At 45.1% G+C, this 13,729-nt stretch overlaps 1 protein-coding gene across 1 annotated transcript; it reads left to right on the top strand.

The window, feature by feature from the left end:
• Window positions 1–5,851: 5,851 nt before the first annotated feature.
• enc3 (ectodermal-neural cortex 3) lies at window positions 5,852–11,775 on the top strand. The gene is made up of 2 exons (XM_048253699.1): window positions 5,852–6,048; window positions 7,183–11,775. The coding sequence occupies exon 2, from the start codon at window positions 7,190–7,192 to the stop codon at window positions 8,957–8,959; it is 1,770 nt and encodes a 589-aa protein (XP_048109656.1). The 5' UTR covers window positions 5,852–6,048; window positions 7,183–7,189; the 3' UTR covers window positions 8,960–11,775.
• The last annotated feature ends 1,954 nt before the right edge of the window (window positions 11,776–13,729 follow it).

The following is a 13,729-nucleotide window of genomic DNA, read 5'->3' as shown; positions in this document are numbered from 1 at the left end:
GAGTTGCAAGGCGAAAACCACTGCTGACCAAAAAGAACACAAAGGCTTATCTCACATTTGCAAAACAACATCTTAATGACCCCCAAGACTTTTTGGATGATATTCTGTGGACTGACCAGACAAAAGTTGAACTTTTTGGAAGGTATGTGTCCCATTACATCTGGCATAAAATTGGCACCGCATTTCAGAAATAGAACATCATACCAACAGTAAAATATGGTGGTGGTAGTGTGATGGTCTGTGGCTGTTTTGCAGCTTCAGGACCTGGAAGTCTTGCTGTGATAAATGGAACCATTAATTCTGCTGTCTACCAAAAAATCCTGAAGGGGGATATCCGGCCACCTGTTTGTGACCTCAAGCTGAAGCGAACTTGGGTTCTGCAGCAGGACAATGATCCAAAACACACCAGCAAGTCCACCTCTGAATGGCTGAAGAAAAACAAAATAAAGACTTTGGAGTGGCCTAGTCCTGACTTGACTTGACTTGACTTGACTTGAAAACCCTCCAATGCGGCTGAATTACAACAATTTTGCAAAGATGAGTGGGCCAAAATTCCTCCACAGCAATGTAAAAGACTCATTGCAAGTTATCACAAACACTTGATTGCAGTTGTTGCTGCTAAGGGTGGCCCAACCAGTTATTAGGTTTAGGGGGCAATCACAGGGCCATGTAGGTTTGGATTTTGTTTTTCCTTAATAATAGCAACCTTCATTTAAAAACTGCATTTTGTGTTTCATCTTTGACTAATATTTACATTTGTTTGATGATCTTAAGTGTGACAAACATGCAAAAAAAAAAAGGAATCAGGAAGGGGCAAACACTTTTTAACACCACTGTATGTACATTCCTTTCAGGTCCTGTCAGAATGTACAGAATGGACAGGAGTACACAGGAGAACACAGTAGTGGAGTCTGCCTCTCTGCTGACCAACCTGCCTCTTCCACTGTCTCTCCTATGAAAAAGCCTCAGGGTGTGAAAATATCCTGTCACACTTTACTTGACAGTATCGACATAAGAGTGACATGACACTGTCATGACACATGAATTCTAACCCTAACCATAATCCTAACCCTAACTTGTTGTGACAAAAACCGAATGTCACTTAATAACAGAAGCGTTGTGTCATAAACGTTTATGACTTGTTTATGACACGTTCATGACAGTGTCATGTCACTCTTAGTTAGGGAAAGTTAGACTTTTTTTCTGCCATCTGCAAAAAAAAGTCTTACCAATAGCTTTTTTTACTATGTGTTCCTATAGGTGTCTAGTAACACCTCCCAATTTATCCACGGCCAAATCCCTCGGGAAACACCTGAGAGCCCATCAGGCTTGGGGGGGTGCCCAGAGGGACTGGGCTAAAATAATGAAAACATTTTGTTGACCAATATTAGCTTTTGAGATGTCTAACTTAGGGGTTTTAGGGGTGCTGAATCTATCACAGCCATAAGTTTTGAGTAAAAACTACTCCAAGTCCATAAAAAAAAATCCATAACAAGTGGTTTTATTGAACAATTACAAAACAAAACTTTCTTAAATTTAACAAACCTCATCCCTCAACTCCCCTGTACTTCCTCACTCCTGTTATCTTCTGGCTGGTTGATGTTCTGGCAAGAGTTACCATGACAGTTCCAACAAGCAGAAATACACTTGACTCCTTGCTTTTTACAGCAGCACCTGAGAGTGTCACAGACGCCTGCACAGTTGCAGCTGACAAACTTCAGAAGGTAGTCTGGTGCAATGGGATCTGGTGTGACTGGTGCATAATCATGTTCTCCTTGTTTCTATCCACACTCTAGGATCTAGTGATGGATTTTGTAGCAGTAGCCAATCTCTGGTCTGGAGATATGCCCGCAGAGAGTGCTATGCTGCACCTCCTGTAGTCGGAGGTAGTTTCTAAGGCTTGACACGAGTTATGTTGTCCTCATGAGTTTTACATGTTGCTCACTGTCCACCCTCAATGTTGGACACTCTTTTCTCTCTCTATCTATCTCTCTCTCACACACACACACACACACACACACATTTATGCACATTGACTCTCTCACAAACACATTCACAACCACAAACCCACATCTATGCACATTGACTCTCTCTGCACAAACACATTCACAAATAAAGTTCACACAAACGCATATGCACACACTTACAAATAAAGTTCACACCTTCACTGATACTGTCTCTCTCTCTCTCTCTCTCTCTCACACACACACACACACAAATATACACACATGTAAAATGTCCTTTCTCACACACACCATGTTGAGACAAAACTATCTGTGATTATAGTACCAGTGTCTTACACGCAAAGTGTGTGAGTGTGTGTGTGAGAGAGAGAGAGAGAGTCCAATGTGGAGAGTGGACTGTGATCAACAAAATGTAAAACTCATGAGGATTAACTGAGTTAATATTTTTGTAAATATGTTATTATATCTTTTCATGGGACAACACTGAAGAGATGACGCTTTGCTAGAATTTAAAGTAGTCAGTGTACAGCTTGTATAACAGTGTACATTTACTGTGCCCTCAAAATAACACAACAAGCAGCCATTAATGTCTAAACCACTTGTGAGTACACCCCTGAAGTGAAAGTGAAAATGTCCAAATTGGGCCCAATTAGCCATTTTCCCTACCCGGTGTCATGTGAGAAGTTCTCAGGTGTGAATGGGGAGCAGGTGTGTTAAATGTGGTGTTATCGCTCTCACACTCTCATACTGGTCACTGGAAATTCAACATGGCACCTCATGGCAAAGAACCCTCTGAGGTTCTGAAAAAAATAATTGTTGCTCTACATAAAGATGGCTAGGATATAAGAAGATTGCCAACACCCTGAAGCTGAGCTGCAGCACGGTGGCCAAGACCATACAGCGGTTTAACAGGACAGGTTCCACTCAGAACAGGCCTCGCCATGGCCGACCAAAGAAGTTGAGTGCACATGCTGTATCCAGCTGTTGTCTTTGGAAAATAGACATATGAGTGATGCCAGCATTGCTGCAGAGGTTGAAGGGGTGGGGGTCAGCCTGTCAGTGCTCAGATCATACACCGCACACTGCATCAAATTGGTCTGCATGGCTGTCGTCCCAGAAGGAAGCCTCTTCTAAAGATGATGCACAAGAAAGCCCGCAAACAGTTTGCTGAAGACAAGGAGACTAAGGACATGGATAACTGTAACCATGTCCTGTGGTCTGATGAGACCAAGATAAACTTATTTGATTCAGATGGTGTCAAGTGTGTGTGGCGGGAACCAAGTGAGGAGTACAAAGACAAGTGTGTCTTGCCTACAGTCAAGAATGGTGGTGGGAGTGTCATGGTCTGGGGCTGCATTAGTGCTGCACTGGGGAGCTACAGTTCATTGAGGGAACCATGAATGCCAACATGTACTGTGACATACAGAAGCAGAACATGATCCCCTCCCTCGGAAACTGGGCCGTAGGGCAGTATTCCAGAATGATGACGACCATAAAAAAAACACACCTCCAAGACGACCACTGCCTCGCTAAAGTAAGCTGAGGGTAAAGGTGATGGACTGGCCAAGCATTATTCCAGACCTAAACCCTATTGAGCATCTGTGGGGCATCCTCAAATGGAAGGTGGAGGAGTGCAAGGTCTCTAACATCCACCAGCTCCATGATGTCGCTATGGAGTGTAAGAGGATTCCAGTGGCAACCTGTGAAGCTCTGGTGAATTCCATGGCCAAGAGGGTTAAGGCACTGCTGGAAAATAATGGTGGCCACACACAATATTAACACTTTAGGCACAATTTGGACATTTTCACTTAGGGGTGTACTCACTTTTGGTGCCAGTGGTTTAGACATTAATGGCTGTGTATTGAGTTATTTTGAGGGGACAGCACATGTACACTGTTATACAAGCTGTACACTCTCTACTTTACATTGTAGCAAAGTGTTATTTCTTCAGTGTTGGCCCTTGAAAAGATATAATAAAATATTTACAAAAATATTAACTCAGTTAATCCTCATGGGTCATTCCACGTCAATTCAACCAGGGCCCACGCACTTAGGTCTCAAAAAATTCTGAAAAAATTACCAGGTGTACCTATGTTACCCAGGAGACACACTGTAAAATTACTCTTATGTAAGATCAATACTTTCCAAGAGACAGGCAGTTTTACAGGGGGAGGGGGTGTCGATTTTGTTCGGGCTCTTTTTTTTTTTGTCAAAGTTCACAAGAACTAAACCATGTAGGAGGCTCAAATTTTGCATGCTGGTACATAAATAGGAATAGTATGTAGCAAAATCGTCACGTTTGGTCTGGATAATCCTGCATGGTCATAGCTGTCCCTCAAAGTTGATACAAATTTTATTGGAGTTTTTGGCTGGGCTCTGTTTAAGCCTTCAGAAGACATATTTGTACTCAACATAGGCTCTTGATTTATTTTCCTTACTGAGATAAGTAGAAACACTCTCACAAAAAGCAATGAACAGAAAATAAATTCCTTCAGGGTCTGAACAGCAGACCTTAGAAGTCTAAAAAATCATTTTGGTTCTCATTTCAGAGCTCCTAAACACCTTGTGGGAATATACAAAGATTTTTTAAATATTTTTTTCTTTATTCTCCATGATCTTTTCTTTTTAAAAACACCAATTTGACTTGTCTTATGCAAATCTTTCTTTTTCACTTTCCACCCTGAACATGGGCAAAATGCACCATTGACATCAATATGTTTTGTCAACAAAATGTTTTCATTATTTTCGCCCAGTCCCTCTGGGCACCCCAAACTTGATGGGCTCTCCAGGTGTTTCCCCGAGGATTTGGCCATGGATAAATTGGGAGGTGTTACTAGACACCTATAGGAACACATAGTAAAAAAAGCTATTGGTAAGAAATTTTTGCAGATTGGCGGAAAAAAAGTCTAACTTTCCCTAACTATATGTCGATACTGTCAAGTAAAGTGTAACCAAATGTCATGGTAAAAAAGAAACTCTTACCAGCAGAGGGTGGTAGAGGAGCGCAAACCAGCTGGCTGAGGAGCTGCAGGAAATCTGAGGTGTGCATGCAGAACTCCAGGTTGCCGTTGAGACAGAGATGGCCGAGACAAAGAAACTGTCCACCCGGCTGAGGGACTGGGACCATCGGCTCAACAACAAGACGGTGGAGGTGGAGGAAAGCAATGGCGTTCAATTGGAGAGGTATGAGAAGGGATCACACAGGGATGAGGAGGACCTGGAGGCCAAACTCACAGCCAAAGAAATGGAAGTGAAAAAGACCTGCTCCGTGACCATGACACAACTGGCTGTAAAAGGAGCCTGCATCACATCATCATCAATTCTGTGTTTATTATTAAACAAATGAGCTCTGTAAATGTTATGAACACACTGGAGACACAATGTCACAAATATAGACTACTATATGAGAAAGCATTCTTACCTTGGGTCAATTTTGAATTAAATTATTATTATAATTATATGCTTAATATGAATATTCTGTCATCTTTTATTTCCTTTTTCTTGATCATGTCAACACCAGATGGTGCTATATCATATTGAGTTAACTAGGAGTTGTACTTTATTATGCCACTAATATCATATACTGCAATAATGGCTTACAAAAGAATGTCAGGCTATACTAAATTAGATGTTAAACCCTTAACAATGAAATAGGCTATAGCCCACACATTGTCAACCTGGCAGACTCAGACATCATCGGACTGGCAAATTAATTCAAATTTCCCAATGTCTGCAAGTTGTCGTTTGAATATAGCTCTTTTTAAAAACATGATCGGTATGGGCAGGGTGCTTTGATTCCAGCACTCTTCCTTGATTGGACACATCAAGAGTAGAGTAGGAGGAGCTCATTTAGTTGCTAGATAGACTACTACAGCAATGAGGAAAAATTCGCGAAGTTAGTGGAAGGACTGTGCAGTTTTGGAGAAGTACTATCGAACTAATAGGTAGCCTACTCTAGAAACGTATTTCTAAAAAGTTCTAGATGGATTTAAATTATGTCTCGGATATTTGTGGAATAGAAGACAATTATCCACTCCGACGCTGAGAAATTCGACAAAGAAACGGATACGAATACCACGGACCAGTAAGTAGCAACAAGGAAATATTTCTGTAGAGTTAATTGCGCTGACAAGTAATTTCACATATACAATTACATATATTTATGTATTGCCGAATTGTTCACCTTTAAAAATGACACAACATGTCAAAATAGCATGAATATTCAGTGCAGAAAGTGTTCTCTTCTGATGCATGCTGGAGTGTTCTCGACTGGGGGACGACGCGTGTTACCAGCATGTACATTTCATCCACTTCTGTTTCATCAGAACCTGGGACTGTCGAGCAGTCTTCTTGCTTAATTGAATTATTTGTATGCCTGACAACAATGTCGATATGAAATTTGGAGATCAGTTAAGCGATACTTATACCATCCAATGAAAAAACTAGAATAGTGGTCCTGATTAACATACGTTGTGTTAAAACAGGTGTTAAATCTAGTGACTGTAGGCTATTATAAGGTTAAGTCATAGCCGATAATAGCATTATTTCAGTGAGGCTTATAAATGTGTAATTATTTGTTTTACTGCCGCTTATTAGGCTACATAAAAATGATCAAATATTAAATCTTGATAATAATAATCTTAATAACACCGCTTGGCTACATAGGCTACATTAAAAAAGAACCAGCTGAGCACATACATTAGCCTATATGAAACATAACTGGTGAATTATTAACGCATGTGGTGATAGGAGGAAGTCAGGTGCATACACCCTGCTGCTTTGTTCGGTTATAGCCTATTAGTCATTGCACTGAAGTGTTTGCTATTTAATGTTGATCTATGCTGATTTGGGTGGAGAGGCACATTCGTCATTTGGATAGTATAAATTAAGAATAATCTGTATTGCAAATCTCAGAATATATGTCACAGCCTTGCTATGTCTATTTCTACCAAAACGGAGAATCATGGATTAGGTTTTGAGCACTCTGCCTTTGCCTGTGAGGTGCACATTCTTCTGGAGCTTTAAACTGTGTGTGAGGGAATATTTGATTTTCTCTGCTTGATTCCTTTGTTCTCTCTATGTGCTGCACCTGTGTCAAGTTTAATTGGATGTGCATGCTCTGTTATTGTTATTTTACTTGGTGGTTGGTTGTCATGGTGATTGTCAGAAATGTTTTCTCCTGGGGAAATAAAAATGCTTTTTTATCTTTACTATCAAGGTCGAAGATGTCTGTGAGCAACCATGAGAACCGGAAGTCAAGGTCGAGCTCGGGCTCGATGAACATCCATCTCTTCCACAAGACGTCCCACGCCGACAGCCTGCTGACACACCTCAACCTGCTCCGCAAGCGGCGGGTCTTCACTGATGTGGTTCTGCAGGCGGGCAACCGGGCCTTCCCTTGCCACCGGGCCGTGCTGGCGGCGTGCAGCCGCTACTTCGAGGCCATGTTCAGTGGCGGCCTGAAGGAAAGTCGCGACGATGAGGTCAACTTCCACGACTCGCTTCACCCCGAAGTGCTGGAGCTTCTGCTGGACTACGCCTACTCCGCCCGCATCATCATCAACGAGGAGAACGCCGAGTCACTGCTGGAGGCCAGTGACATGCTGCAGTTCCACGACATCCGCGAAGCCTCCGCCGAGTTCCTCGAGAAGAACCTGCACCCGTCCAACTGCCTGGGCATGATGCTGCTCTCCGACGCCCACCAGTGCCAGAGGCTGTACGAGCTCTCCTGGAGGATGTGCCTGGCCAACTTCGCCATGCTCTACAGGACGGAGGATTTCCTGAACCTGCCCAAAGACAAGATCCAGGAGCTGATATTCAGTGAGGAGCTGGAGGTGGAGGACGAGAGTTTGGTGTATGAGGCCGTCATCGACTGGGTGAAAGCGGACATGGACAGGAGGCATAGTGACCTGCCAGAACTGTTGCGCTGCGTGAGGCTGGCCTTGTTGCCGGAAACCTACCTGCTGAAAAATGTTGCGTCGGAGGAGCTTGTGATGGGACACAAGGTGGGCAGGGAGATTGTGGAAGATGCCGTCCGCTGCAAGATGAAGATCCTGCAGAACGACGGCGTGGTGACCGGCTTTTGTGCCCGCCCACGAAAGGTGAGCCAAGCGCTGCTCCTCTTGGGAGGCCAGACGTTCATGTGTGATAAGGTCTACATGATCGACCATAAGACCAAGGAGATCACCCCCAAAACAGACATCCCGAGCCCTCGGAAGGAGTGTAGCGCGTGTGCCATTGGCTGCAAGGTGTATGTCACAGGTGGGAGGGGGTCAGAAAACGGAGCGTCAAAGGATGTGTGGGTGTATGACACGCTCCACGACGAGTGGTCCAAAGCTGCTCCCATGATGGTGGCCAGGTTTGGACATGGCTCAGCAGAACTGGACCACAATTTATATGTAGTTGGGGGACACACGTCTTTAGCTGGGTCCTTTCCAGCTTCTCCGTCGGTCTCCCTGAAACAAGTGGAACAGTACGACCCACAGGCTAATAAATGGACGTTGGTGGCCCCTCTCCGTGAGGGGGTTAGCAATGCAGCCGTAGTCGGCGCCAAGAACAAACTCTTTGCTTTTGGAGGCACAAGTGTCAATAGAGAGAAATATCCCAAGGTGCAGTGCTTTGACCCGTGTGAGAACCGGTGGACTGTGCCCGCGATGTGCCCGCAGCTGTGGCGCTACACAGCCGCTGCCGTGGTCGGCAACCAGGTGGTGGTGATCGGCGGGGACACCGAGTTCTCGGCCAGCTCGGCGTACCGTTTCAACAGCGAGACGTACCAGTGGTCCAAGTTCGGGGATGTGACCGCCAAGAGGATCAGCTGCCACGCCGTGGCCTCGGGCAATCGCCTCTACGTGGTCGGGGGATACTGTGGGGTACAGAGGTGTAAGACACTGGACTGTTACGACCCCTCCACGGACACATGGGACAGCGTCACCAGTGTGCCCTACTCACTCATCCCCACAGCCTTTGTCAGCACCTGGAAGTACCTCTCAGCATAACACAGAGGATCCTTTGATCTGGTGAGTTATGTTCTCAGTTTTTCTTAAACACACATTTGCAAATGCCATTTTTCATTAAATTAGTATGGAACACTTCATAAACCTTAATATTTGGAGACTATCTGAATTTATGTGCGAGTACAGGAATGAAAGTGTAGTGTCTGGAAGTAAGAAGTGCTTGTTAGAGCAGATGAAAGACTTTTGGCACTCTGCACAGCGTTGTTTAATGTGAATGTTTAGCCTTACCATGGGGATCTCAGGTCTAAACAAACCCAAACATTTGGCAAGGGCATGGCGTTTTATTAGACAGCAAGGTCTGTGTTTGCCCCATAAATTGTTGAAAAATGTTCTAATGAGGCCTGTTGGGTGTCAAATGAGGTACTAAAGGAATGCTGAGACCTTAATTACAAAGCAGACGTGGAAGCCACAGGCCTCGGAACCCTCACATGGGAAAAAAATCACGTTTGTGCTTGTTTTGCTGCCCCTGGTAACAAGTGCACCCAGAATCTGTCAACCATTTCCACACACACACACAAAAGTCGATTTTCTCAGGAGCTACCAGGTGGCCATTTTCGGAGTCCAGCCATGTTGATGCAGGAGGGGGTAGCCATACCTTTTGATTGTTTCAGCGCTAGGTTGTTTAGGCGCTGATACCGCTCATTGTGTTCTGACAGACCAGTGACAAAGCAGCCGTCGATGGCCTTTATGACTTTGCATTTGCAATTTGCATTTGAAAGTGTCCACCGAGAAGAATGATTAAAGAGCGTCGTGACATCGCAGGGCAAAGCTGCCAAGTTTCTCATTTAATCATTAACCCTCAACATGCCTGAAATCATTAACCCAGACTTCCTGAAACCATATTTGTTTTCTGTACTAATTAACCCTGTACTTTGGCTCAGATCTATGACGGCAAACATCAAGTCAATGAGCCCTCAGCGGTTTTATTTCAAGCAGTTACAGCAGCCTAGTTTAAGGGCAGCTTACAGGAAGTATAGAATAGCCTCTGTTTGCTCTTACTCAACAGTAAACAGCTGGCTGGGGTGGAGACACATGTCTGGGCGAGAAAGGTAACACGGCTCTGAAGTCCCGACACTTCAGAGGGCCGCCGACGGCTCCCCATGCACTCTCATTTCTGGTTGCTTTCAAAGTTCTCAAAGGAGCGCTTGCTTGACAGTGTTTTTTAATCATCCTTAGACATGTCAAGATGCCTGAGAAGGAAGGACAGAGAGGAAGAGTGAGAGAGAAGAGGAGAGGGAAGGGGAGAGAAAAGAGAGAGAGAGAGAGAGAGCGAAAGACACAAGCTATATTTTGCACAGTTTGGCAGCCAAGAGCTGGAAACTAATAATACCCGAGTGCTCCTGGAGTTGTCGGCTGTCGGCAGAGGTCAGAGAAACAAATAAAGAAAGTCCACATTTCTCTCTTGCTCTCTTTCCACTCCTCATGTTTACGAAGAGTCGAATGACAGCGTTCTGAAATACTTGACATGGCAATGAAAGGGTTTTTGTTTGTGCCCACATTAGGCATGGAATTCGTCCTGTGAATTAATCATCCACATTTAATTGGTGGTCTTTAAGGAATGAGGGTGTGTCATACCAACAGCATTCCTTATAGCATCTCACCAAGAGGAGCCACATATTTGAAGTCAACATTAATGAAACTAGCGATGCAAATGAGTCGGAGCACTTTTAGCCACGTCCCAAAGATACCACATCTACACAGGGTGGGACGTATGGAATGCCCTGTCTTAACCGTAGCATACGCTCTCAGAAGAATTGGCTCTTTATTGGTTCTTTCAACGGAATAAAGGTTCTCCATAGAACTTTTTCCATATGAAGGAAGCCAGATTGCAGATGAAAACGGTAGTGGAGCAAAAAAACGGCTCATTTGTTTTGCATGCTGCCGACCAGACAGCATTTGTTTTTAACGAGAGAGGCAAAGCTGGGCATGACAAACAGGGCGCTCTCTTTGGCTGTGACATGGCGCACCTGGACAGGGTCAGAGGTGACGAGCCGTGCTCCAGCTTGTTTTCCTCGACAGCTGTCATTGGCTGAGAGGAGGAGAGGGGTGAGACGCTGGAGACGCACTCATTCAATACTAATGTTTTATTAATGCCTCTAAAGGCCAACCGAACTGCCCACTGAAAGAGGCATTCTTGGGACATCTGTGTGCTGTCCCCCGCCTTTAGAAACGCACAGACACGCACACACACAGAGAGAGAGCACGTGCTGCCACCCCGCTACTCCCCTCCCCCCTTTCCAAATCTCCAGAGAATTCGCCCCGTTGCGGTAGCCTGCACAATTGGATTTGCATTTTAACCTAATAGCGTTTTTATTGCTCTTTTCTGCGGGGCATGAAAGCGAGGAGACAGACTGAACCGGATGGAAAATACGATGCCTGGAGTGACTTAATTGTGGTTAAGCCACAATTTGATTAGCAGTTATTAATATATCACCTGTCAAAGGGACCTTGTCAACAGCTCAGTTTACACCGGAAATCTGCTGAAATAACAACGAAAAAAATTACTTAAATTGACAAGTTGTCAAGGGTGAAATTCTTCTTTGACTACATCTATTGTTAGATGCAAACATTTTTATAATATATCAATCATTACTGTCTATGCATGTTAAACATATTTTGTGTACTGTGCGTATGTCATGTCAAGTCAAAACAAGACAAATGTGAAGGCCGTTCAATGATTGATCCATTAGTCAATGGAGTATAATTATTTCTTGTCATTAGTAAACATTGTTGCACACGCCTGTGTGTATCACTGGGGAGAGGTCAATGTAAGGTCGATCCATGGTCCCTTGTGTTGACGGCCGTTGGTATTTTGAGGCCCCAGATGAACAGATGTGGTCGCCATAGCAGAATGTCCCACGTCTCCTGTGCAAACGAGCCGTCTGATCACCAGAATTTATGGACGCGCTGGCGATCTGACACCAATCACCTCTCAGCTCTCACCTCTCCCAAGGCCGAGCCATTTCCTTACTGAAGGGAGTCTTGTTGCCTTTCAAATTCAAGATAAGGCCTCTGATCAAAGGTTACTGACAGTGGCTTCCAGAGTCAGCACAAGGCACGGGCAGAAAAAAAAAGACTCTTTTTTTTAGCGGTCGGAAGAGTTTAAAGAAGGCAGACACAAAGAGTATCAGGAATCCAGCGCCGGGCTGGATAGTAGGGCCTTTGTGCCTCTTAAGCTCCTGTTGTCTCTTTCGGGTGTTTCAGAGAGGGGGAAGGCTGTAGTGGGCCGCGGCCTTTGCCGATTTGTGTACTCTGCTCGACGAACCCGAGGAACTGGTTTGGTCTGAAAACTGGGTGGAAGGTCAGCCTTTTGGCCGTGCTATAGTGGTGTGTCCCTTCCAGAGTGAGAAGAAGATAGAGGAGGGGAAGATATATAGAGAGTGAGATTCCGGAGGGCCCTGTATTGACTGCAAGACTAGTCACTGAAAATGCCCGTTATAGGCGAGTTATGTAACGACTCCTGGAGGTGGCACGGAAATAAACTCTTTGCGGTTTTTGCGCCTTGGCGATCACATGACCCGAGCTACCGCAGAGTGCTGAGTGGAACTCGTTACCTCAGAATAACACGGCCCAATTCGAAAACAAGCAGGAACGTTCACTTTCAATGCAGCCCTTTGAGAACAGGCCCCGGCTAAATTTAAAGCTGCTGCTCCGGTGAAACGATGATCTGCAGGGCGGCAGTATTTTTACTCACCTCCAGCGGAATGAGGCAAAACACGAGCACGAGGTTGTGTGTGTGTGTGTGTGTGTGTATGGGGGTAAACAGCACTCAGACCTGTGGACTGTTCCAGGCAGTGTGGAAACTTCAGAGTGCTACTGGCACGTGGAGCGTCCACAGCAGCGCCTGACTGGGCCGGGTTATCGGCCTCTCTCCCCACATGTCCTGCAACCTGCACATTACCGCGGGCGCGGATGCGCAGCGGGCTAAATATGGACTAGAGGCAGGAGACCAAAACCAAAAAGAGACCAAAAGGGAAAAAAACTCACCTCAGAACCATCTTCTATATTTGTCCAACAACTTTGCAACGTTGCTTATGTTGAGGCCTGAAGCACTGACTAATGGCATAATGCAATCATGTAATTTCCTATATCATTTAATTTCTACTAAGTGGTTGTGGCGTTTTAACAATACTTAGGGGTCATGCTCTTTTTAAATGAACAGTGTATGATTCTGAATGAATGAATAAATGCAATGATCATTTTTGGAAGGTTGGCTGACGATATTTTTAGATAGAAAGCTCTGGCTAAACAAGGATGTGGGCAGTTTTTACAAAAATGTGAGGATTTCTTAGTCCTTGAACCTTGAGTTCATTGAATGCCTTTCTAACTTCTCTCTCTCTCTCTCTCTCTCTCTCTCTCTCTCTTTGTCTCCCTCCTCGTCTCCCTCGATTGGAATGCTGGTGTGTGTCTCCCCTCGCCGACTGTGGAATGTCGAGGGGATTGCAGGGGGTGGCGCGAGGGGAAGGGGGAGGAGGAGGGGAGTGGAGGGGGGACTGTAAAAAAATCCTCCCCAGCAGTGGAACTCACATGGGCCTTACACCAGATCCGTGGAGGGATGAAGCAGGACTAATGACAGAGCCGTGTCGAGTGGAAAACCCCCGACACGTCCTTAAGAAGTTCCCTACTGACTGCTCCGCTGCCTCCTCTTAACTCAAACACTGGGCCCTGCATCCTGGGCACCTCACTGTGGGCACGCCGCAGGGTGGACATGGCCTCGTGCCCCGCCATCTCCTGCATTACTAGCCAAATCTG

The sequence above is a fragment of the Alosa alosa genome, chromosome 9 (genome assembly GCF_017589495.1).
Source record: "Alosa alosa isolate M-15738 ecotype Scorff River chromosome 9, AALO_Geno_1.1, whole genome shotgun sequence".
Lineage (NCBI taxonomy): Eukaryota > Metazoa > Chordata > Actinopteri > Clupeiformes > Clupeidae > Alosa > Alosa alosa.
The sequence above is the reverse complement of the archived record's forward strand: the minus strand, read 5'-3'. Positions and strand labels throughout refer to the sequence as shown.

Excerpts from the sequence above, each read along its gene's own strand:
- enc3 (XM_048253699.1), top strand. The coding sequence starts at position 7,190 with ATGTCTGTGAGCAACCATGAGAACCGGAAGTCAAGGTCGAGCTCGGGC.